Source organism: Lycorma delicatula, chromosome 2 (assembly GCF_047948215.1).
Source record: "Lycorma delicatula isolate Av1 chromosome 2, ASM4794821v1, whole genome shotgun sequence".
In the NCBI taxonomy this organism is placed as follows: domain Eukaryota; kingdom Metazoa; phylum Arthropoda; class Insecta; order Hemiptera; family Fulgoridae; genus Lycorma; species Lycorma delicatula.
The window spans coordinates 83,262,950-83,286,244 of NC_134456.1; the positions used below are offsets into that span (position 1 = coordinate 83,262,950).

At 35.8% G+C, this 23,295-nt stretch overlaps 1 protein-coding gene across 1 annotated transcript in view; it reads left to right on the top strand.

The window, feature by feature from the left end:
* The window catches only part of LOC142318954 (propionyl-CoA carboxylase alpha chain, mitochondrial-like), a 77,445-nt gene that overhangs the window by 16,152 nt on the left and 37,998 nt on the right, over positions 1-23,295 (top strand). The window contains exon 2 of the mRNA XM_075355645.1: positions 20,164-20,358. Within this exon, the coding sequence (XP_075211760.1) occupies positions 20,164-20,358 (195 nt within the window). The remainder of the gene's footprint in view (positions 1-20,163; positions 20,359-23,295) is intronic.

The following is a 23,295-nucleotide window of genomic DNA, read 5'->3' on the forward strand; positions in this document are numbered from 1 at the left end:
CTATAATTCTAGAACCAATTAAAATAAGTACTACTTATAATATATCGTTGAAAAGCTCTCAATGAGTACTTATTACTGCAGTTCAGAAAACATTTTTTGGACACTTTTGATCCAGTCGATTGCAATCAAAAGGGAAGGTGCACAACTAGAGGTTACAACAGGCCTAAATCCAAAATTTCAGCCTCCTACGACTAATCGTTTTTGAGTTATGCGAGATATATACGTACGTATAGACCTCACGCGGAAACTAGTCAAAATGGATTCAGAGATGTTCAAAATGGATATTTCCGTTGAAATCAGAAAACCGAAAATTTTCGCGATCACAATTATTTCTTTACTTCGTACAAGGAAGTAAAAATTCACATAAAAAAACACAAAACAGTAATGAAAATTACAAGGCATTGTTTTAAAGTCTTAAATTGTGCTAATCATACCAACAAAGGCTTCCAAGGTCGCCGATAAATGATGAATAGAAAGGATTCATTACTTATTTTTATAAATAATTTTATTATTATTATTATTATTCTAATTTCTAATCATAAAAATACCGGATGATTCAAAAAGGACTTCACAACTTTAGAAGCATATAAAGATTTATTGATATAACTTACAGGTTCAGTTGAGGTCTCATTTCATAGAAAAATACATCAAGTTTGTCACCCAACATTTACTTTGGTTCAATACGGCTTCCACTTGTAATGCGACATACATCCCACCTGAAGTCCATTTCATTACAGATTGTTAGCCAGCAAGTCAAGCGTTACCTCTGCAGCTGCGGCGTTAATTCGAATTCTTAGCTCAACAAGATCGGCAGACAAAGAAAGTACATAAAAACGATCTTTAATGAAACCCTACACGAAATAATCTAGCGGAGTCAAATCGGGGGAGTAAGGTGGCCACACAGTTGGACCTTCACGACCGATCCACCGACCTGGGAAATCGAGTATCAAGAAAATCTCGGACTTCGAGGCGGTAGTGAGATGGTGCCCCATTTTCCCGATTATAATGGCGTACTTCCTGGTCATCATCGTCTAACTGAGGCATTAGAAAATTTTGAAGTATGTCCAGATAAACGATAACATTTACTTACGGTTGCCTCCTGGAAGAAGAATGGAGCATACTGTATTTGTTTGCGTTAGGGCACAAAATACATTGACCTTAGGACTATCAGGAATATGCTCTAAAGTTTCATGAGGGTTTTGATTCCCCGTATTCGGCAGAAATGGGTGTTCACCTTGCCACTGATGTGAAACGTTGAATCACCACTAAAAATTACATTTTCTAAAAATGTATCGTTTTATACAATTCTATCCATCATTTCCACACAAAACTGCAACTGGATACTTTGTCATTACCTGTAATGTGTTGAATTACGGTTAGTTTGTAGGGCTTCCAAGTGCAGTCGTTTACGTAATACGCGCCAAACAGTCGTTTGAGGAATGCAAGTCTCACGTGACTCACGTAGAAATGATTTCTTCGAGCTACGTGCAAAGCTTTTTCTAGAATGCTCCCTATCGTACGTTTTAGGAAAATTACGTTAAACTACAGTTTAATCGTGAAACACAACAAACTGCACAAATCGTAAAACAAAAACGTACAGTAAGTACGTTCCTCAACAGTAAATTTATCCATTATTAACACCACTGGTGGCCAAATACTGTACTAATGAACTAGCGAGCCAGAACTTGATGTGTTAATGAAATGAGACCTCAACAGAATCTGTTAAGTTACCTAAATAAATTTTTATATGCTTTCAAAGTTGTGAAATCATTTTTGAATCGCCCGGTATAAAGAATTAACTTACCGTGCAGTGGCGGCTCGTAGCTAAAGTTAGTGGGGATTTTTCTCCAGAAAATATTTTTCTGGGCTTTTCAAGGCCATGATTAAAGTTTTCTGTAAAATAAAAGAACCGAAAAAAATGAATCAAATAGAATACCTGGAAGCAGGATAATAATTTAATTCTACATTTTATCACATTCAAGAATACTGTACATCCGATAAGCGTGCGTCTGTGTTAAAAAAACTAAGGTTACGTCCCACAGGGGTAAAATCGTAATGCAGTACAATTATTCTGGTATTGGAAGCACATTTTCCTTGTACGCTAGTATTTTTTTTTAACAAAGTAATGAAAAATCATGGTTCAATTAATGTTTTTGAGGCGATTCCCATGATATTAATTCTAGAAAAAGTGGATGAAGGATAAGAACAGGAAAAAGGAGATAATCGACCTGCAGAGAGTTATCGGGCTTGTTACCATCTGGCCGTGAATCCAGCAAGACCGAGGTAACGGTAACACATAGTATTTATAAGACCTCTGTTTGGGAAGATGTTAACAACTCATTTAAAATAAAGATGTACTTTGAAGCTTTTCACAAGTATTTGTTCTATTTATACAAAATTTATCTGAATCCGTTTTAATTTTGAAAGAGCTGATTTTAATTTCGCCTGTTGCGGCTTGAAAAATAGCCACTGGTCGTTCTAACTCCAAAAATGTACATTTAAAAATTTCCGTAAAATCGACTTGGTTTTCAACGCATATAAATTTTGAAGTATATGTTTAATATCTGACGTACGGAATTTTTCTAGATTAAACTTGGATATTACGTAGTGAGTACTTTTAAACTGATTTTTCTCTTCTACTTTAAGTAAAATCAACTTGCAGCAGCAGTCAATCTTAATTATAATAGGACATACGTAAAAGGTCAATGCAAACCGGTTTCCAGATATTACTTATAGCACAGCATTACAAACTACTGTTAAACAGATAATAAATTATTCTAAACAAAATGTAGTAATTACTACAAATAAATTTAATAATTATACTATAAAAATGGGAATAATTTCTGAATCATAACTGTATATAACATGTCAAATACTATAAAACATGTACGTATATAAAATATTTATAAGCTATTATTAAATTTAATAAATGAACGAACTCTTTACATACAAAATAACACTTTGTTTTATTTCTAAAATCTGCCATAGCTATACCATTTATACTACGTTTTGAACTGGTAATTCAACTTAGTGGAAAAAACAACCTTCTCTCTAATAGTAAACATGTAGTCTATTCCAGACTAGTGTTTATCGGTTCGTTTACACTTACATCGCATTACATCTGCAGCTACGTCAGGCCTGGCAATCCGGTAGCAATAATTGCATTTTGCCTATACACATACAAATTAGAAGTTTTTAATTTTTTTAGGGTCTAAATTTATTGTGCTAAAAACAACTGTTTTTTTTAATTTTTACAAATATATAACATTTTTACTAAGGAAGTAAAAATTACGAAGGACAAATATTATAGTCGGGAAAAATTTCGGTTTTCAGATTTCAACGGAAATATCCTTTGTGACCATCCCTGAATCCATTTTGACTAGTTTCGGCGTGACGTCTGTACGTATGTATCTCGTATAACTCATTAGCTGTAGAATGTTGAAATTTTGAATTTAAGACTGTTGTAACATCTAGTAGTGCACCTCCCATTTTATTGCAATCGACGGGACTAAAAGTGTCCAAAAAAGCCCAAAATCCAATTTTGATTTTGATTTTGGACTTTTTCTTAACTGCAATAATAAGCCCTTCTTGAGAGCTTTTCAACAATATATCATAAGTGGCACTTATTTTCATTGGCTCCAGAGCCAAATAACATTTTTATTAATAAAATATTACGATCTTACAAGGGGTAGGCACATCGGTTCACATCAGACTTCATCTCCTTTTTTTTAACTTTTTTTTTAATATTAAACATATTGATTTATTAATAATAATTATTAACCCCTGATTGTACATAAATGTTACAATAAATAATATTCAATAACAATAAAAAAAGAATAAAATATCAAAAGTTATTGATGAAATAAAATTTTATGTACTTTACATTTTTTTAAAAATGTGTATATGTAATTTAATAGGCGTATAAGGAAGTCAATTGTGTCCACATCAATTTTTAGGTAGATTTCATAAGAAAGCTACAATGGGTATGATTCGACTTCCAGAAAATTTGGAAATATCTTTGCGTTTCACATCTCCCAGACCCCAAAACCACCGTCAGTCAGTTCAAAAGTTTATATATATATTATTTTCTTGTGGACATGATAACTGCCGCAATTTTGCGCCAAACACTTTCAAATTTATACATAAAATATAACGACCCAAAATCTCGGTCGTGTTCGTTAACGACCAAAATCGGACCATGCGGTTTTTTTGAAAAACAAATATCACTATAACTTTCTTATTAAGTATATCAAATTCGTTTAAAGTTCCTGCAATTCTTTGGATAAAGGCCTAAAACCTAACTAGGTGAAGTTTTTTAATATCCCCCACCTCTGGCCCAGGGGGTGGAAAAAATGAACTTTAGAAGACAAAAAATATCATACCTCCCTTAACACACAATATCGAATCGGTTTAAAGTGGTCGTTAGTCCACTAAACATTACCTAAAACTTTTGTCTGAAACAATTTTTGATATACCAACCCTTACGGCAAGGGATGACCAAAATAATGGTGGAATTGTAAGAAGATGGGGCTTGTCGTATGCTAAACATGTGAAACGTTTTTCACATGCAACCATTGTCGTATTCAGTAAATTTGAAATTTTTGTTAACTTTGAGGTGAAAATCTCCTACTTAGCACCGGTGAAATCTACCTCCGCCTTCCGGCATGCCGAAAGGGATTTTTTTATTTACTTTTGTTCCGTTTGGTTTTATCAATAAAAGTTGATTTTTTTCACGGACTTTATTACACCACTTTTCTCAGATTTAAATTCTCTACAAGTTTTGATTATAAAATTTACTCATTTATTAGTCGTTTAACAAAATTATTGTACTTGAAACCTAAAAAAAAGTGTATTTCGTCACCGAATTTTTGTTTTGCATTGAATATCGTGAAAAATAGGAGGGATACAGTTTTGGGGCTTTTTTATTCTCTTTTTCATATCAAAAACATAAGAAACCATCAATATTATATAACGCTTTAATAATTTCGTTATGACTTCATTTCGCCGGGGAAACTGAAATCCGGGCGAGATTTTTCGCTATAATAAAGCGTTTTATTTCGCATATAAGTTTGTATTAACGTTTTTTCTTATTTCAAGCTGTAGAATTCGTTTCCAAATTATTTCTCTTTCCTCTTGAATCACCCTGTTTGATAATTAGAATTTCACCTTTCTTTTAAATATAAAAGAATTTTCTAATATTCGGTTTCAATACCGACGGTCGTCCATATTTTTACTTCCTTGTACGAAGTAAAAGAAGTATTGTGATCGCGAAAAATTGCGGTTTTCAGATCTCAATGGAAATATCCATTTTGATCATCCCTGAATCCATTTTGACTAGTTTCGGCGTGACGTCTGTATGAACGTACTCCTATGTATGAATTTACCTCGCTCGATTTAACTCAAAAACGATTAGCTGTAGGATGTCGAAATTTTGGATTTAGGACTGCTGTAACATCTAAGTAGGATAGAGATGGGAAGTCTGGCACACTTGACGCCAGCCTGTCTTATCAAAGTCCAAGGTCAAGATCAAATACCATGTTCAAGGTCAAAATCTAAGATCAAGGACAAAGTCCAAGGTCGAGGTTACGTTTAAAGTCCAAGGTATGGTCCAAAGTACAGGGCCGGATCCGGCGATGGGTGGGGGCGGCTGCGTTGGAATATAAGCCTTGGTTTTTGCCATAGCCAGCATAGATCTCCCGCATTCGGCTGCTGCAACTACTACTAGTACTACTACAGCTAGGAAGAAGTAGTATTATTGCGACGTCACTACTATTACTACTATTAGAAAGGTGAGTTCAGTGAGCGTGGATACCTAGCGGTGTTAACGAAGCGCTTAGTGCGGATACCTAGCGGTGTTAACGAAGCGCTTAGTGCGGATACCTAGCGGTGTTAACGAAGCGCTTAGTGCGGATACCTAGCGGTGTTAACGAAGCACTTAGTGCGGATACCTGTACTTAGATTTTAAGAGTGTGGATACCTAGCGGTGTTAACGAAGCACTTGGTGCGGATACCTGCACTTAAATTTTAAGAGTGTGGATACCTAGCGGTGTTAACGAAGCACTTGGTGCGGATACCTGCACTTAGATTTTAAGAGTGCGGATACCTAGCGGTGTTAAAGAAGCACTTGGTGCGGATACCTGCACTTAGATTTTAAGAGTGTGGATACCTAGCGGTGTTAACGAAGCACTTAGTGCGGATTTAAGAGTGCGGATACCTAGCGGTGTTAAAGAAGCACTTGGTGCGGATACCTGCACTTAGATTTTAAGAGTGTGGATACCTAGCGGTGTTAACGATGCACTTAGTGCGGATTTAAGAGTGCGGATACCTAGCGGTGTTAAAGAAGCACTTGGTGCGGATACCTGCACTTAGATTTTAAGAGTGCGGATACCTAGCGGTGTTAACGAAGCACTTAGTGCGGATACCTGCACTTAGATTTTAAGAGTGTGGATACCTAGCGGTGTTAACGAAGCACTTAGTGCGGATACCTGTACTTAGATTTTAAAAGTGTGGATACCTAGCGGTGTTAACGAAGCACTTGGTGCGGATACCTGCACTTAGATTTTAAGAGTGTGGATACCTAGCGGTGTTAACGAAGGACTTAGTGCGGATTTAAGAGTGCGGATACCTAGTGGTGTTAAAGAAGCACTTAGTGCGGATACCTGCACTTAGATTTTAAGAGTGTGGATACCTGACGGTATACGCTTAGATTTTAATTAGAGTGTGGATACCTAGCGGTGTTAACGAAGCACTTAGTGCGGATACCTAGCGGCGTTGAAGCACTCAATTTTAGTGATAATGCGGTAAAAAGGTTGAAGGATCATGTATCTTTTTCAGATGGAAGGAATAGTGATAACAGTGCGTATTGGAGACCAATTGATTAGAATAAAAAATGAAGGGTCAGGCGAGCCTCAAGTTAGTAGAATAAGAGATATTTCCGATTATGAGGGGGGGATGGTAAAGGTTATGGTATTAGGTACATATGAGGTAGACGCGCTAAATCCCCCCTCAGGAGGGGAAGCTATAGTGAAGGTATTAGCCCCGCATATACAGCGAAAGATTGGCGTAGCTGTTCCTTTAATGAGAGAGGAGAAGAATAATGCAGTTAGCTTACCCCCCCAATCGTCCCCCTCAGGATATAGCAGCTAACTTGTCACCTTTCGAAGACCAATCCGTAGTCTATTATCACCACCCCCTCGAAAATTAAAATTAAAACTGCATTATATTATGCAAATGCCCCCGTCGCTCAAATGTTATACGTGCATTCTTCCTGATGCCTTGGGGGTTGCGCATCTTGAAGAATTTGACGAATAATGAAAGTATATCCCTTCAGGCCCTTGTTGAGCAGAAAAGTGGAAATACTGATCCTAGATTAGAGTATGAGAGTTTCCATAAGATAATTCTTATAAATGAAGATGTAAATTCACCACAAGTGACTGAGCCTTGCTACTCTTGCGGCGATGAAGCTACAGTAGTGTGTGTTGTAGGTTTCGCCAACCAAGGTCAAATACCCTCCAGCACTACCGACATACGCCTTACCTCATTAATCAGTGCGGGTTATTATGAGGAGATCATTGATGAAATGATAAATAACCCGTTCCTAGTTGTGAGTACTGATGCGCTGCAGGGAAATTTTATTCGGCGGGTTCGTGCGATCCCTGCAGGAGAGGAAGAGGAAGAAAGTGATTGGGATAATTCACAGTGAACCTCACAGTGAACCTATTAACGCGTCTATTTCAAAAGCGTGAAAAAAGCCTGCGTGCTAGCATATAGGCTTTTGAAAAGCGTGCACGCTAGCGTGAAAAATCGTGCAGGCTACCATGCGCGCTTTTCTAGAAACGCATACGTGTGTAAACGTGAAATGTTTGAAATTAACCCTATCGGAAATATTTTCTGTTTCAGGATGGAGAAAACGAACAAACTAATTGAAAATGATTATGGGGATGAAGATAATATATATGATTATGCTGATCCTAAATTTCCCGTCTATATGTTAGAAGCTGCTCGATTACGTAGCTATATAGATTTTCCCACCTCTAGCGCGCTTAAGTCTGAAAATCTCGCATAGACAGGGTTTTTTATATCGGTAAAGGTGATAAAGTTATCTGTTTCTATTGCGGAGGTGGTTTAAGTAACTGGGGACTTCATGACGATCCTTGGATTGGGCATGCGCGGTATTTCGGTGACAATTCCTCTTTACCATAATAAAAACGAGTTCGCACTTTATTGCTAGAGTACAAAAAGTATATGTGGAAATGATGAATTTGATAAAAAACTTAAAGGATGATATAGTTGCAGTATCTAGCGATGCTCGATTTCTAGATGTGGCGAAGGTGGATACGTTATTATGTTTAATTTGTTATATGGCGGAGAGGAGTTTTATCATGTAGGCATCTGGCTATTTGTAGATCATGATTATTCTCAGTGAAAGACTGTATTATATGTAGAAAACATTTAGAGCGATTTCTAGTAATATCGTTCAATATAGCGAGGAGTGAAGAGATGAATGAGAGCAACGATGAATTGACTAGCAAAATAATGAGAAAAATAAATGAGCAGACTAAAAATTTACTTTGTAAAATATGTTGCAAAAATGAGAAGAATGTAGTTTTTGTACCATGCGGCCACTTAGTAATATGCAAATCATGCTCATCGACTATAAAATGTTTCACTATTTGTGAAAAACCTTTTAAGCGTCTGATAGATGTCTTCCTATCTTAACTAATGCTATGTATTGATGGTGATTTGCTGAGTAGGCTAGATCGTTATAGAATGTGGCAACGATATCTCCTACCTACCGTAAGAGGTGGCTAAAAGGAGATTACGTCTTTACATTTTTCTACTAGAGATGCGTGCTGCATTTCCTTTTCATTTTTCTTCTTAGAAAACGTTGAACAATATATGGAACTACTCTTGTACGAAATAGGATTCGGATCGTTATAGGTCTGGATAAGTTGTATGAATTGAATTTGAAACTGATGCTTATATCTTTTCAAACGTTGAAGACCATTTCCACTAAGGTTAGATCCTGCTACATTTCATTACACTTCTTTTCACGTACTTTTCAACTTTCTTCTATAATACTTAGATACGTTGAATTAATTCTCTTCTGCCACATATAAACCCTGGAAGATTATTTTCCATACTTTTTACGTTTTACTCGCGCAAATTAGGATTCAGATCATTGTAGGTCTGGATAAGTTGCATGAGTTGAATTTGAAACCATGAGGTTGAGAAAAATATAGTTATTATTAAAATGCTGAGATGTAGGAAAACCCATAGAATATGTAGTAGGTGTAGGCACAATGTTGATCGATATCTCCCACCTCTACAGGGTGTCTATTTGAATTTGTGCTTCTGAGCAATGCTGTTGTTTTCAGGAAAGCTATTTATGATACTTATAAGCTTATAATACTTATGATACTTATTATATGATACTATTTATGTTGTTATTTTATGATACTTAGAAACGTTGAAAAATGTTTAACAAATTCTTCCATTTTTCGTATGATGAAAATTTCTTTAATGGGGTATGATGTAAGTTTATTTCATACATTGTCGGGGTAATCCCCTTTTTCTCTACATCTACTTCACTCCTCTCTTGTTGAATGGTGATAAAGTATAACCTTCATTAAAAATAACAGGCGATATCCTCTATCGATATTTAAAGTAAAGATTTCCTGCAGAAGATTGAAACTGACTGCGTTAATAGGTTCGCTATCTTCCTTCAAAATTAACTATTATCCATTTTCATGCTCTTTTCAACTTTATTCTACGATACTTAGGCTCACTATCTTCCTTCAGAATTAACTATCAGTTGGTTTTCAATATAATCGAACATTACTATCGATTTCACGTGTGAAGATGGAGTATTGAAGATTTTGCAAAAAAAGCTAAATTTATTTTTTTTTAATTAACGTAATATATTAATATATTCCTCATATTTTCAGATGGCATTCAATACAAAAAGGGCGAGACTGTCATATGCGGACTCTACGAACAGATTCAAGGAAATAGAGCATGCTTTCGCCTGCAATCTTCTAATGTATTATTTTTAAAACATGATAACTACTGATATTCCATCTTTCTTATATGCTCGAAGTAATGAATTATATAACCTTTTAGAAATTGCCTCTACTCGTCTTGGCTTCACCTTTCTAGTAGTAGTAGTGACGTCAGCAATAATATTACTTCTTCCTAGCTGTAGTAGTACTAGTAGTAGTTGCAGCAGCCGAATGCGAGAGATCTATGCTGGCTATGGCAGAAGCCAAGGCTTAATTCCAACGCAGCCACCCCCACTCATCGCCGGATCCGGCCCTGTACTTTGGACCATACCTTGGACTTAAGTCATACTATAACGGGAACACAATACCTGGGATCGGGAAGTGTATTTCAAAACAGAATTACATATCCAGGCATGATACTAGGACAACCGTATGTAGAAGACGAAACAGGAGTAATGAAATTCAAATATTTCATAAGAATATCAACAGAAATTAGTGTTCATAACGACAGCCACGCCCATAACAAACAACATAGACAGAAACGAAGAAATCCAAATCAACCAACGAATCAAAATATTCAAATTCAAAAAAACGATATTCCACAGAAAAGAAGACTACACAATAACAACAGAATTACAACAAAACCGAATAGAAAAACCTCCAGGAATAATAAACCCTATACACTTTGCCATCTTATATATAATGACAGGAGAAGACAGTCTTCAGAGAGTGATAGAACTCGACGACGAACACACGATAGACGACCAACACGACGAAATACACCAGGAAGAGGTAACTATAAACATTACTTACAATAACAAACCAAAACTAACTAACACATATTACATACAAAAGACGTAACCTCGACCTTGGACTTTGTCCTTCACCTTGGATTTTGACCTTGAACATGGACTTTGGCCTTTACCTTGGACTTTGACATTGACCTTGAGATTTGACGTTGAACTTTGATCTTGACCTTTCTTATGAAGGTTTATGCTTGTGTGAAATGCCGCATCAGTATAATGTGCAACCGAATGTTCATGAGACGCCCTTAACTCTAGTGGGATATTCCATGCTTCAAGTTTTAAGAAATATTTTAAAAGGTGTTAAATTAGATGTTGAGGAAAAATATATGTTAAATAGAATACAGCAAATTCGTGCAGAAGAATTGAGATTCCCAATTCATGTTTGGGTACGTTATAAATATGAGTGAGCAAAATCCTAAAGCTTGTTTAAATTGCATATGGCAAAATCTCTTTTCTTTAAATAGTTGTAATCTTTAAAATGTTTTAGAAGAATATAAGTGTGAGCATAATAACAAAAAAACTAAATATGGTGATGAATTAAAAACATTCGACTTATATCACACTTATGAATTCAGTACTATATTGGGTTATATGCTAAGAGAGAAAGTTGTAGCCGATAATTATTTTTATTGCTCTAAAAACGGATGATTGGTTTTCCAATATTTTCCTAACAAGAACAGGTGGGCAATAAGAAATCATTTTTTAAAATGATTGATGTTCTATTTGAAGCGTTATTTATTACACGTCATAAATACTGGATGATAAATTCATACTCAAGTAAAGATTTCATTGAAGCAGCCGAAATATTTTTATAACGCTATCGAGGTTCTGGAATTTTACTGTTTTATAAAACACATTTTTCAATTGAGTTATAATGTGGTTTAACATATGTAGAGCTGAAAGACTGCTTTAATGGTCTCTCAAATCATTTATACTTAAAACCTTTTTTAAAAAGAATAAACTTGCTTAAAAGCAAAAAACAGGCAACCAATTTTAAAAAGAAGAAAAACTGGCAGAAAGTTTTAATGAGGTCGATATTGAAGGCATTCTCGATAGAACCCCCATCGGGGAGTAACTTACTACTCAGTAAAATGGGAAGGAATAAGCTATGAGAATGCAGAATGGGTACGTAAAGAACAATTGAGTTGTGATGTATTAATTGAAGAATTTGAACGTAACTATAGGAGATGGATGGGATTTGAAGAACTAGAACGTGTATCTAATGATTAAGTGCAATTTATTCAGGAGCCTAATCCCCCATTCCTCGATCTTTCAGAAGCCTCAAGCGAGCCACTACCTATTATCGATCTTTCAGAAGACTTCAGCGAGTTGAATCCTATTGTTGATCTTACGGAAGACACCGATGAGGTGAAACCTATTATCAATCTTATAGAAGACTTAAGCGAGATGGAAGCTATTCCAGCATCGGCAGAATCGGGAAAAGTGGAATATATAAAAAATCAAATCAAATATTGAATATCTCGTTAAATAGAAAGAGAAGGATAATTTTTTAGATTCGTTGCTCAGCGAAGAACTTTGTGATAGCTATCGAGATTTAGTGAATGATTATTGGGAGAATCTAACTAAGAGATTTTAATGTTTTAAATATTTTTTCAGATGCTGTCTGCTACTATATTAGAGAAGTTAAACAAGATAAGCAATGTGATAGATCTAATTCAGGATATCACAAACGAAATAAGAAGAGAAGTAGAATCCACCCAGATACGTATGAAGACAATTGATTTAACAGTTGAAAATCAGGAGTCAATACGGAGACGTAGTGGTGTGAAGAGAAAACCTGAAAAAACCCGTTTTGAGCGCTTCCCATTCTACTACAAAAGAGGCTGGTGAAAAAAGATATAAAGCAAATACGACCATCTTTAAGGATGAAACTACTCTAGGCTCTTACTTCAGCAGTTTTTACCTCTCGATGAAACTGAAGTCTATTGCTGCTTCTACCAATCTTTTCAACAGCTGCATCCACATTAACTTATAAATCGCCTTACTATACTGACAGCTGTAATGATCTTTTAAATTTGTACTACAGTAGTGGTGACTATCGAGGTGGGAAAAGTTGTAAGCCTTCCGGCAGCGTGAAAGCTGGGAGTACCACGTCTACTACCCATGCTCCATCAACATCTACCCTCATCGCACCAACGAGATGGAAAGAAATGGTAGCAGCAGATTCCGTTACGCAGTCTGCTGGAGGACTTTTATAAAGATAAGTGAATGAACTCTTCTTTCAGTTGAAATGTAAAATATTGTTTTTAGTTATATTATGTTTAATTAGTAGTTGCACTTTACATTTTTGTTAATAGTAATTAATAAGTAACATTTAATTGTATATATGTAACATTTAAAAAAAATTGTTTATTTTCTATTTTTCGCATTAATAGAACTGATGTTTAATTTCTATTTATCACTTTAATAAAATTGCATGGTAAAATGTTTCCTATTTGTAATATAAATCATTTTATATATTTTATAATCATATTATACTGCTTTTATTATAAGGTCTATAGTAAAATAAAAACAAACAAAAAATTAAAAAAATATATATATTTATTTTTTTTTTTAATATTCATAATGAAAAAACGATATAAAAGTTTTACAGAAAAAAATACTAATTACCGACTAATATTAAAATTTTAAAAGTTATCTACTAATATTGATGGAGAAAAGATAAAAAATGAAAAATACACCCCTACTTCATCAGGGAGTTGAAGATGTTCGTCACCACATCCTGGTCATGTCCGCTGAATATGGTGGTGAACCTTCTTGCATGTCGGAATCGAAATTAATTTCCGACAGCGCTGACTCGCCCGTAGGCTCATAAAGCCTGAGCGATGCTGTTTCTAGCGTCGGACTGGCGGACTGTTCCTCCCGCGAGATGAGGCCGATGCTCCACTCCATCTGCGAAGCCGCTCTTGAAGGAGGCTCAGAAAGCCTAAGTGACAAAGCATCTATCTGCGGCGACTCTGCCACTAAATTAGGCATTAACCACCCTCTAGTCGCCGGTTATGGGCTGAGCTCACCCGACCTTTGAGGCGTAGAAGGCGGCTCTGCTATTGGAGGAACTAATTTCTCCATAATCTTTTTAATACTCTTCTGCTCGTTACGAATCTTGACTACATATTTAGCTAAGTTCGTGACGGACAGTTTAACTTTTCTGAAATTCACATCTTCTTTTTGCTCATCGGGTTTCGAGCTTTTCACCTGATGTCGAAGAGGTGTGTGAGAAGATGATGTTGATGGCAATGGTGAGGGTGAAGATAGGATGAAGTAGATTGCTGGGATGTGATGACGATCGTGGTGGGGGGTGTGATGAGATGGTGTTGGAAGAGATGATGGTGGAGGAATATGAGATGAAGTTGATGGCTGGGGAGATGATGTTGGTGGGGGATGAGATGGCGTTGATCGATGGGGAGGTTGGGATGATGTTGATGGTGGAGGAGTAAGGTGAGATCTTGATGAGCGCTCCTCCTGTTTGAGTGGGACCATCCTTCTCTTTGTTACATCCTTCCTCTCCTTACGCCTCTGACTAACGCGGAGACGAATGGCGCGTTGAAGGGATTTGCATTGTCTCTATTGCGACGCACCCTCACCTCCATCAGATCTCGCCGAAGAAGTTGAATGATGGACTCGATCCTGCTCAACCTCTTCTTAAACAGGCCAAATCGTAATTTTCCATATTTTTTTTCTGAAAAAGTAAAACAAAACGTAACTATTCTAAGATTTTTTATAAATAGAAAATATTTTAATTTTATTAAAAAATGTTAAATTAGAAAACTGAATAGTTTGCTTAAGTTGAACTAAACAAATATTGTATTTCTATTTAAAATTGTTAAAAGAGCTGTAAATAGTTTGCTTAAATAAAAATTCTTTTGTATATTGTGCTAATTTATCTATTAGAGCAAATATTATTTATGCTTAAACGATAATATAACATATGATTTACGCTATATAAACTGTCTCTAATTATTTATTTTACGTTAATAATTTTATTCAATGTTATTATATTTATATAGCTTTACTTAGTTTAATTTTTAAAAAAGAAAAATGTATTTCAAATGAAATAAAATTTATTCTATTTTCAAAAACGAAAATTTGTTTTTACTATCAAACCTCATATGATTCAATATATAATTAGAAGAAATGAAAAAAATAATAACTGATAAAGATCACTCACCTCTTAAAAAGTAGCTGCTAAAAAAGAAAGAAATAATTCTCAAATGTGTGCTCTGCTTCTTCTAAACACAATGAATGTGGTATGAGAATGGGTTTGTTTTTTTTTTTGATTTTTCGAAACTTTTTTTTTTTTTTGAAACTTCGATCGCTATTTATATAAAACAGCTGTCTCTTATCATTAATAGTATGAATGATTAAAGGTTAAAAAGTCGCGAATTGACGCAAATACATTCTATTGTAATATATAATACTAATAATGTAAAGATAAATGGTTATTAAATAAAAAAGATAAGCATGTAAAATGATGTAATTCCTATTGACGTAAATCGCATTCTAATAATCAAGTCTGTTGCAATCGGTTTAATTTTTAAAAGGTTAAAAAGTCATCAGTTGACGCACATGCATTTCTATTGTATTATATTCACTAATTATTATGTAGAGATAGAAGGGTTAAGAGTTTATTATAATGATCAAAATAACTTCAAAATTAAATAAATAATAAGATAAGGATGCTAAATGACACTAATCCCATTGACGTAAATCACATTCTAATAAACAGGTCCATTGCAATCAGTTTAATTAATTTCTTTACAAGGTTGAAAAAGGTCATCATAATCTCCCTCTAAATAAAGTTCAATAGGTCGCAAAGAAAGGATTTTTAAAAAAGAACCAAGATAGTTAAATTAAACGCCTTTTTTATTTTAAAAATTTATATACATTTTATTTAAATTCAACCAGTTTCATTATCTTCCTCCCACCCAAATCTTTTTCCCCTTTATAAATCATACATCCATCTTTGTTCATATCTTGTATTGTTTTCTCATCTACTCTTTCAAAATATCTTTTCGGAAGGAACACTTTATAGTCCTCAATCCATAAAACTAGCTGCTTCCCACCAAATAGCGATTCATCAACTGTGACTATGAAATTTGTACTCTTTCCCCACCTCCATACTGCTGAGTGAAAAACTGTAGGTGTATCGTTCAGTTTCCTAGCCGTTTCTGCTTCCATCTGAAAACATAAAACATTTCAAATAAATGAAAAATATATTAAATGTAAAAAATAATTTTTTATTATTTTTTCTACTATTATATTTACTCTACCTAAATTCGAATAGAACGCATTCTCCTTTTTTGCTCGTTAACTCCACAACGAGAACTATCCTCACCAGCCTGGCGAGTGGAAGGATTACTGTATCATCCGATGACGTACCATCGGATGACGTATCCTTCATAGCCTGCCATGGGAGTGGTGAATTATTTACCCTCCTTGGTGATATTGGGAGATTAGTTCTTGATGTAAGTGTATTCATCGCTTTGTTATTTTACCTTATTTATATTCTTTTCAACTTCCAGCATTATACTCCTCACCACCCCCTACTTCTTCTAAAACGATTATCTGAAAAACATATGGCAAATTTAGTCCTAAAACCTATTAAAAAGTGTTTCGATAACATCGCAAGGTACTACAGACTTAAAATAAAGTTCTTCGTTAACATCACTAGGTATCCGCACTTATTACTAACTAAAAAGTGCTTTGTTAACACCGCTAGGTATCCGCACCTATTACTAACTAAAAAGTGCTTCGTTAACACCGCTAGTGCTTCGTAACACCGCTAGGTAAAAACACTTAGTAAACTAAAAAGTGCTTCGTTAACACCGCTAGGTATCCGCACTAAAAATACGTTAAGAATTTACACCTCGAACTCACCTTTCAAATATTATCAGAAGAAGTAGAAGAAAAAGTAGTAGTAGTAGTAGTAGTAGTAATTGATCTGGTTCTCACCAAAGCGTATGCTAGTAATGGCAAACCGATCGCTTTATATACTAATTTCATCGCCCCCACCATATCCCCATTACATGTAACCTTTCATGACCTCCGTTCTGACCTTTTAGCAAATGAAGTGACCTATGATGCCCTTTGACCTCACTCATGACCATCAACCCTTGGCCTCTGACCTGACCCTCACCACGACCATTGACCCCGGCCTTTGATCATGATCTTAACCTTTGACCTTTGACCCCCTTTGACCTTCGACTTCCCACCCCGGGATAGTGACCTTGAACTTACACCAGAACATACACTTCTACACTACTTATAGTAATATATCTATATATATAAAAATGTTAAGTTCGTTTGTGTACGGCTTCAAAAAATGTTCTGCACCGATTGAGCTCAAATTTTAGCACGATATATAAACCCGCATCAAAGATTGTTTTCATCTATTTTTAATAAATCTATCTATCTATTTTTAATTTGTACATTTTTAATTTGGAAATGTAAACAAAGGAAAACCAATCAGATCAATGCAAGATGGCCGCCTGTCAAACACAACGACCAAATTTCTTTGAATTAACAGCTAAAACATCTGTATTTTATTAAAAAAAAAAAAAAACACGATAAAAATAAATTTTAGCACGATATATAACCCGCATCAAAGATTGTTTTTTTCTATTTTTGATAAATCTATCTATCTATTTTTAATTTGTACAGTTTTTTAATAAATAAGAGACTAATAAATCAAATGGCAATGTAAACAAAGGAAAACCAATCAGATCAATGCAAGATGGCCGCTGTCAAACACAACGACCAATCACAAAGAGCCCGTATGGCCGTTGCCAATGTAAACAAAATCACAACTGATTAAGTAACAAATTTCTTTGAATTATATTTAACAGCTAAAATATCTGTATTTTATTAAAAAAAAAAAAAACAAAAAAACACCAAAACAAAAAGAAAAGCCACCAAGAAGGATGACTTACAGTAAATAAATTAAAACGCCCAACTTTCTTATAGCCCAGATAGACTTAAGACTATGCAAACAAAAAAAAGTCGAAATAACCAAATACACAGAAAATAATATCCCTACATAATGACCAAAAAATCCTTTGTTAGGTTATTTTTTTACATATATATGACCAAACAATCGTTTTTTGGTCATTTAGCGTTCTTTGCTATGTAAAAGCAAAGAACAAAATTCACAAATAGTAAAACTGAAACCATACGACTAAGTATTCGTTTTTTTTTTTGTTTTTTCTAACCTCCGAAACCACCGTTATGCATTGCTTCAGATGATGATATGAATGATTTATAGCATATGAAAATGCCATGCCTGACCGGTATTCCAACTCGGAACCACAGGATTAAAGTCCGGGACGTTACCACTCGCGCTACGGAGGCCGGCAAACATATTCGTTAGGAGCCGAATAAAAACACGACTTACCAATATGGCGTTATGTGTCAAACCAATTTCATAAGGACTATAATTACTTTTAATACGCGAAACCCTTTGCAGTGATTGAACATTAACTTAAACCTCTTCAAAAATTATTCCTTTTGAACTAAGCCACATTTTGATTTCATTGTTTTTCTATAACACGGCTGGAATACTTTTCGTTTAATGATAAGAAGCGTTGTCGAAGACAATAACCGAATTCTCCTCTAAAGGACATAATACACCGCTAAACAATTTCTAAATAATTCAAATTCGTGTAATTTTTTTACGAATCGCGTTTTTATCAAAATCTCATCTTTTTCTCAATTGACCTGCGGGGTTTTGTTTTCTTTGGAGACCGTAATTCATTAGTAGATTCATACTCGAGAATAACGTTGTACACTGAAGTAGCACAACTTCTACTTACGTTAGCAGTTTATTAACATCTGAAATCAACGCCGTTTGATTTTTCTGTAATTTGTAAGCATTACTCTGCTTTTGTAACCATTTAAAATGATGTGTTTTATCGCATCCCACAAATCTTTATATATAAAAATGTTAAGTTCGTTTGTGTACCCTTCAAAAACTCAAAATGTTCTGCACCAATTGGGCTCAAATTTTAGCACGATATATAACCGCATCAAAGATTGTTTTTATCTATTTTTCGCATCAGTCACATACCCGCGACCGCGAGAAAACAGTTTTTTTAACGGTCAGCTGTGTACCAGTGACCGCGCCATCTGCCGGAAGCGAGGGGAACACTCGCCATACTAGCTAACGACAACCGCAGTCACATGTGAAACAATACCTGTTCCCAATTACATTGTTTATTAACAAAAAATATAAAAACGTATCCACTTGCATCTGATTCAGATTATTATACAATCTGAATTAAATATTCACTTTAATCGAGGTACTTTGTGATCGTGTCGTGATTGAGCTGCGCCTTTCACCAAGCTCTGAATTTATTAGAAAACGACCTACAGTGGGATATATGCATTAATGACGCGTGCAACACTGCATATCCAAACCAAATTCGCGCATTATTCGCAATTATATTGATCGCTTGCTTCCCTTCATCTCCCACAGAGTTATGGAAAAGATATCGATCGCATATGGCTGAGGATATTTTGCATAGAGTACGCCTAGAAAATACCAATATGACCGTGGAATTTACAGAAGGCATTTACAACGAAGCATTGATAAATATTGAATATATTTATCAAGTGCTTAGCTATTGCAAATAAAATTCTTAGTCAATTGGGAATGCCAGCACCCACCCGAGCTGCGATTGCTTCATTTGATGTGGATTTACGCCGTGAACAGAGTTACAACATTGGTGATCTTCAGTCATATGTCGAATCAAACATTCCCAAATTAACGCGTGAACAGAAAGGCATTTATGATCGCATAATGCAAATGATAAATGACGGAGTTGGGGGGACCTTCTTCTTGGATGCGCCAGGAGGAACTGGGAAAACATTCCTCATTAGATTGATTCTAGCAACGGTTCGATCAAAAAATGGCAATTATCCTGTTGCGGAATATTAATCAGCCAAAACTCTGCAACGGCACGCGACTTGCAGTTAAGAAATTGATGAATAACGTAGTGGAAGCAACGATTTTAACGGGGCCTTTCAAAGGTGAAGATGTCCTCATTCCTCGAATACCCATAATCCCGACCGATACACCATTTTAATTTAAAAGATTGCAATTCCCAATTCGATTGGCATTTGCAATCACAATCAATAAAGCTCAAGGTCAATCTTTAGAATTGTGTGGTTTAGATTTAGATGCGGATTGCTTCTCACATGGGCAACTGTATGTTGCGTGTTCCCGAGTCGGCAAACCATGATGTATTTATATATATTTTTTTTTTATATATAAAAAAATTTATTTTATTTTTCTTATTTGTAAACTAAATATGATTTTTTATAAATGTAATTTTTTTTAGGTTACATATAATGGTAGATGCAATAAAAGTACAGCAGCTTTTGAGTACTTCAATGATCCAATTAATCCCAAAGAAAGTGTTTATGATAAAATACTGATTGCTAATCGAGGTGAAATTGCATGCAGGATCATAAAAACAGCAAAAAAAATGGGTATCAAAACAGTTGCAATTTATTCTACAGCAGATGTTAATTCTGTGAGTATAAACATTTTATTTTCTTCTCCTTCCTCATTTTATTCTGTTCATGCATTTTTGATATTTTTAGATAGATTTCTACTTTTCAAATCTTGTCATATATGGTCCAACCATTTTCTCCTACTAATATATTCTCTTATACGCAGGGCTATCATAAGATATTCGGTACCCATGGGCTACTAAAAATAATGCAGCCGTCTTCATAAGAAAATACATGGGATGGTTAGAGGTGTCTGGTTGGTTATTTTTATCATGGAAAGATTTTGAATAAAAATAACTAATAAAAAAAAAATATAACAACATTAAAAATGTCCACCCCCAAGAGGCTTGTGCCTTGGGGTTATAAGCCCATTTAGTCCTGCGGTTAGGGTTGCCCTGCTTATACAGGCTATTTTTAAATTATATCAATTCTTGTTAGAAATCACACAACTATGATTTTTTTAAAATTAATAGATATTTATATTGCTTAAAAAATGAATAATTCCATTTCTAATTTTATTCATTCTGCTTTGACATGTATTCTCTTTCCCACAGAATACCTACCAATTTTTTACTATTCATCTAATTAACCTGCAGTATATATGTTGTCTCCAAAACACCATTTTCAAGTATTGCTTTAATTTAACCTCTGTTTAAAAATTCTCCTCCCATCAGTTCAAATTATTTTCTGAGCCACAGGTATGTTGTATTCGTCTTGTTTTTTAAAAATATTTTATGCTCCAATGCCCCTTTCCATTATTTCAGCTTACATTTTCCTTCTTTTCTACTTTTCTTTTACTACTACTATACAAAATCATGTTATATAAACTGTAAGCTGCCATTGGGTATCTGTAATATCGTTGGAGAAAATGACGGTACTCATTCTCATTCCTTCATACACGTTTAGAATAATGAGCAACTTTTCCGATGTATCCCTCACTCTCTTACATTTCCAAACTTCTTTATATAGCCCTCTTATTATATTCCTCTACATCACAAGCTTTGTTTTCTTTTGTTCCCTTTGTTTTTCTGTAATTATTAAGAGTACATAAATGTAGCTTTTGTTGCCTTTCCAAACTGCTCTTTCCTGTTGATACTGTTATCCTAGATGAGAATTTTCGGTTCAAGCAACATCTACAGTATGTAGCAAAAAAGACCGCTGATACTTTTTATGAACTCCATAGTCATTCATCCCGATTGGAGATTGAATTACCGTACCATGTGTATCCTTACAAAGTTGTCAGTGAAGTTATTACGCTGTATTCTGCGCCTGTCTGGGCTCACCGCATGGCTTTTAGGTATTGCGCGAACATTTTGCTGCGGGCCCATCGACTCCTCTTGCTGGCTGTTATAGGCGGTTATAGAACAGTCTCGCGGGAGGCAGTTTTTGTTATAGCTGGAGTCAAACCAATAGATGTTTTGGCTAATGAGCGTAACGAAAGCTATATTTCCAATGTAAATAACCTATTGACGTCAGAACAAAAGCAGGATATTGAAGACCGGGGCCTTGCGTCTTGGCAGGTCAGGTGGGACGAATCTCCCACAGATCGCTACACGCGTGGTATATTTCCTATTGTGTCTGATTTAGGTGCGATTGGATGGATCTTCCCCAATCAGTATCACACAGTTTCTCTTCGGGCATGGTGCCTTTCGGGCGAGTTTGGATAGGTTTCGTTTGGTGGATTCGAATCAGTGCCCGAATTGTGGGATTGATGATACAGTCTACCGCGTTCTCTACGTCTGCCCCGATACGAGGTTGAACGTTCACGAGCTGTTAGGGAACTCGAGAGAATACATTCCTTTCTGGAACTCCGTATTAACTGGATGATCCGCGAGGAGTGATAGGGGCTGGTTTTCTTCGCGCCCTTGCGGTGTGTAGGTCTGCAGAGGAAGTTTAATCGAGGTACTCGATCGTGGTAGGACCCCGGGTTAGGCATTGGATTGGTTAATGGTAGGCGCATTGGCATCGTGCCACGGTTATACTGATATTGTTTGTGATTCGCTTTGGGGCTTCCGCTGGTGGGGGTGGCCGCGCCGCCGTGGTATGGAAACCATGGGGCATGGCTTCCCTCAGCCGTTGGCGGTCCTGATCGTGACTTGGTAATGCCACCGGAGACACCATGATGTGACCGGGTGGGGGTTGGGGTTTGTCCCCAGCTCCTGCGCTGACCGGAATGAGGTTACATTCCCCTTGTTAGGTGACCTAAATTCGTCGACTTATTTGAGTGTAAGTTTGAATTTCAATGTTACATAAGACATAATTTTGATAAGACATGATTTTGACATAATTTGAGTGTAGCACCGATTTAACTTTCAACTCGTTCGTTTTCTGAGGCATTCACGGTCACAAACGGTGCTATCAAATCTGAACTAGGCGCGGGGTTCGCGCTTCCGCGTTTTCGGTCAGTTAGTTTGAGGGAATCATGTTAGGTTGGATGTGAAGATGTCCGTTTGAGGCCTATGTGAAGGCGAAATTTTATATGTATTTTACTGATGCAAATGTCTGCCAAGGCATTTACATCGGTGGCATCCCGACCGAGGCCTGGTTGATGTCTGTGAGATGTAATCAGTTAGAGGGTGTAAATACAACCTCTATATTTAGGTCTATTGTTAGGTGGATTTCCTCCATTTGGCATATTACACAGATTCTTTCTTGATGTGGTGCTTTCCAAGGTAGATTGGCCAGACTTGGTTTGATTAATAAAAGACGACCTCCAGTGAAGCCCATCAGGGCTGGGAATGGAAGGGGTGGTGTGGCAACTAGAATTGTCACAAGGCAGGTGCCTTCCCCTAAGTGGTCAGGTAAAGACTGTGAACTAGCCACTGCTTCTGCTACAAGGCTTGCAGCATTAACATGAAGAAACATGACTATTGAGAATGAGGCTTCATTTCCTATATAATCTTTGGTAAGTCTTTGTTAAGCTTCTTTGACTCACCTGCCCAGTTTGCAGACGGTAG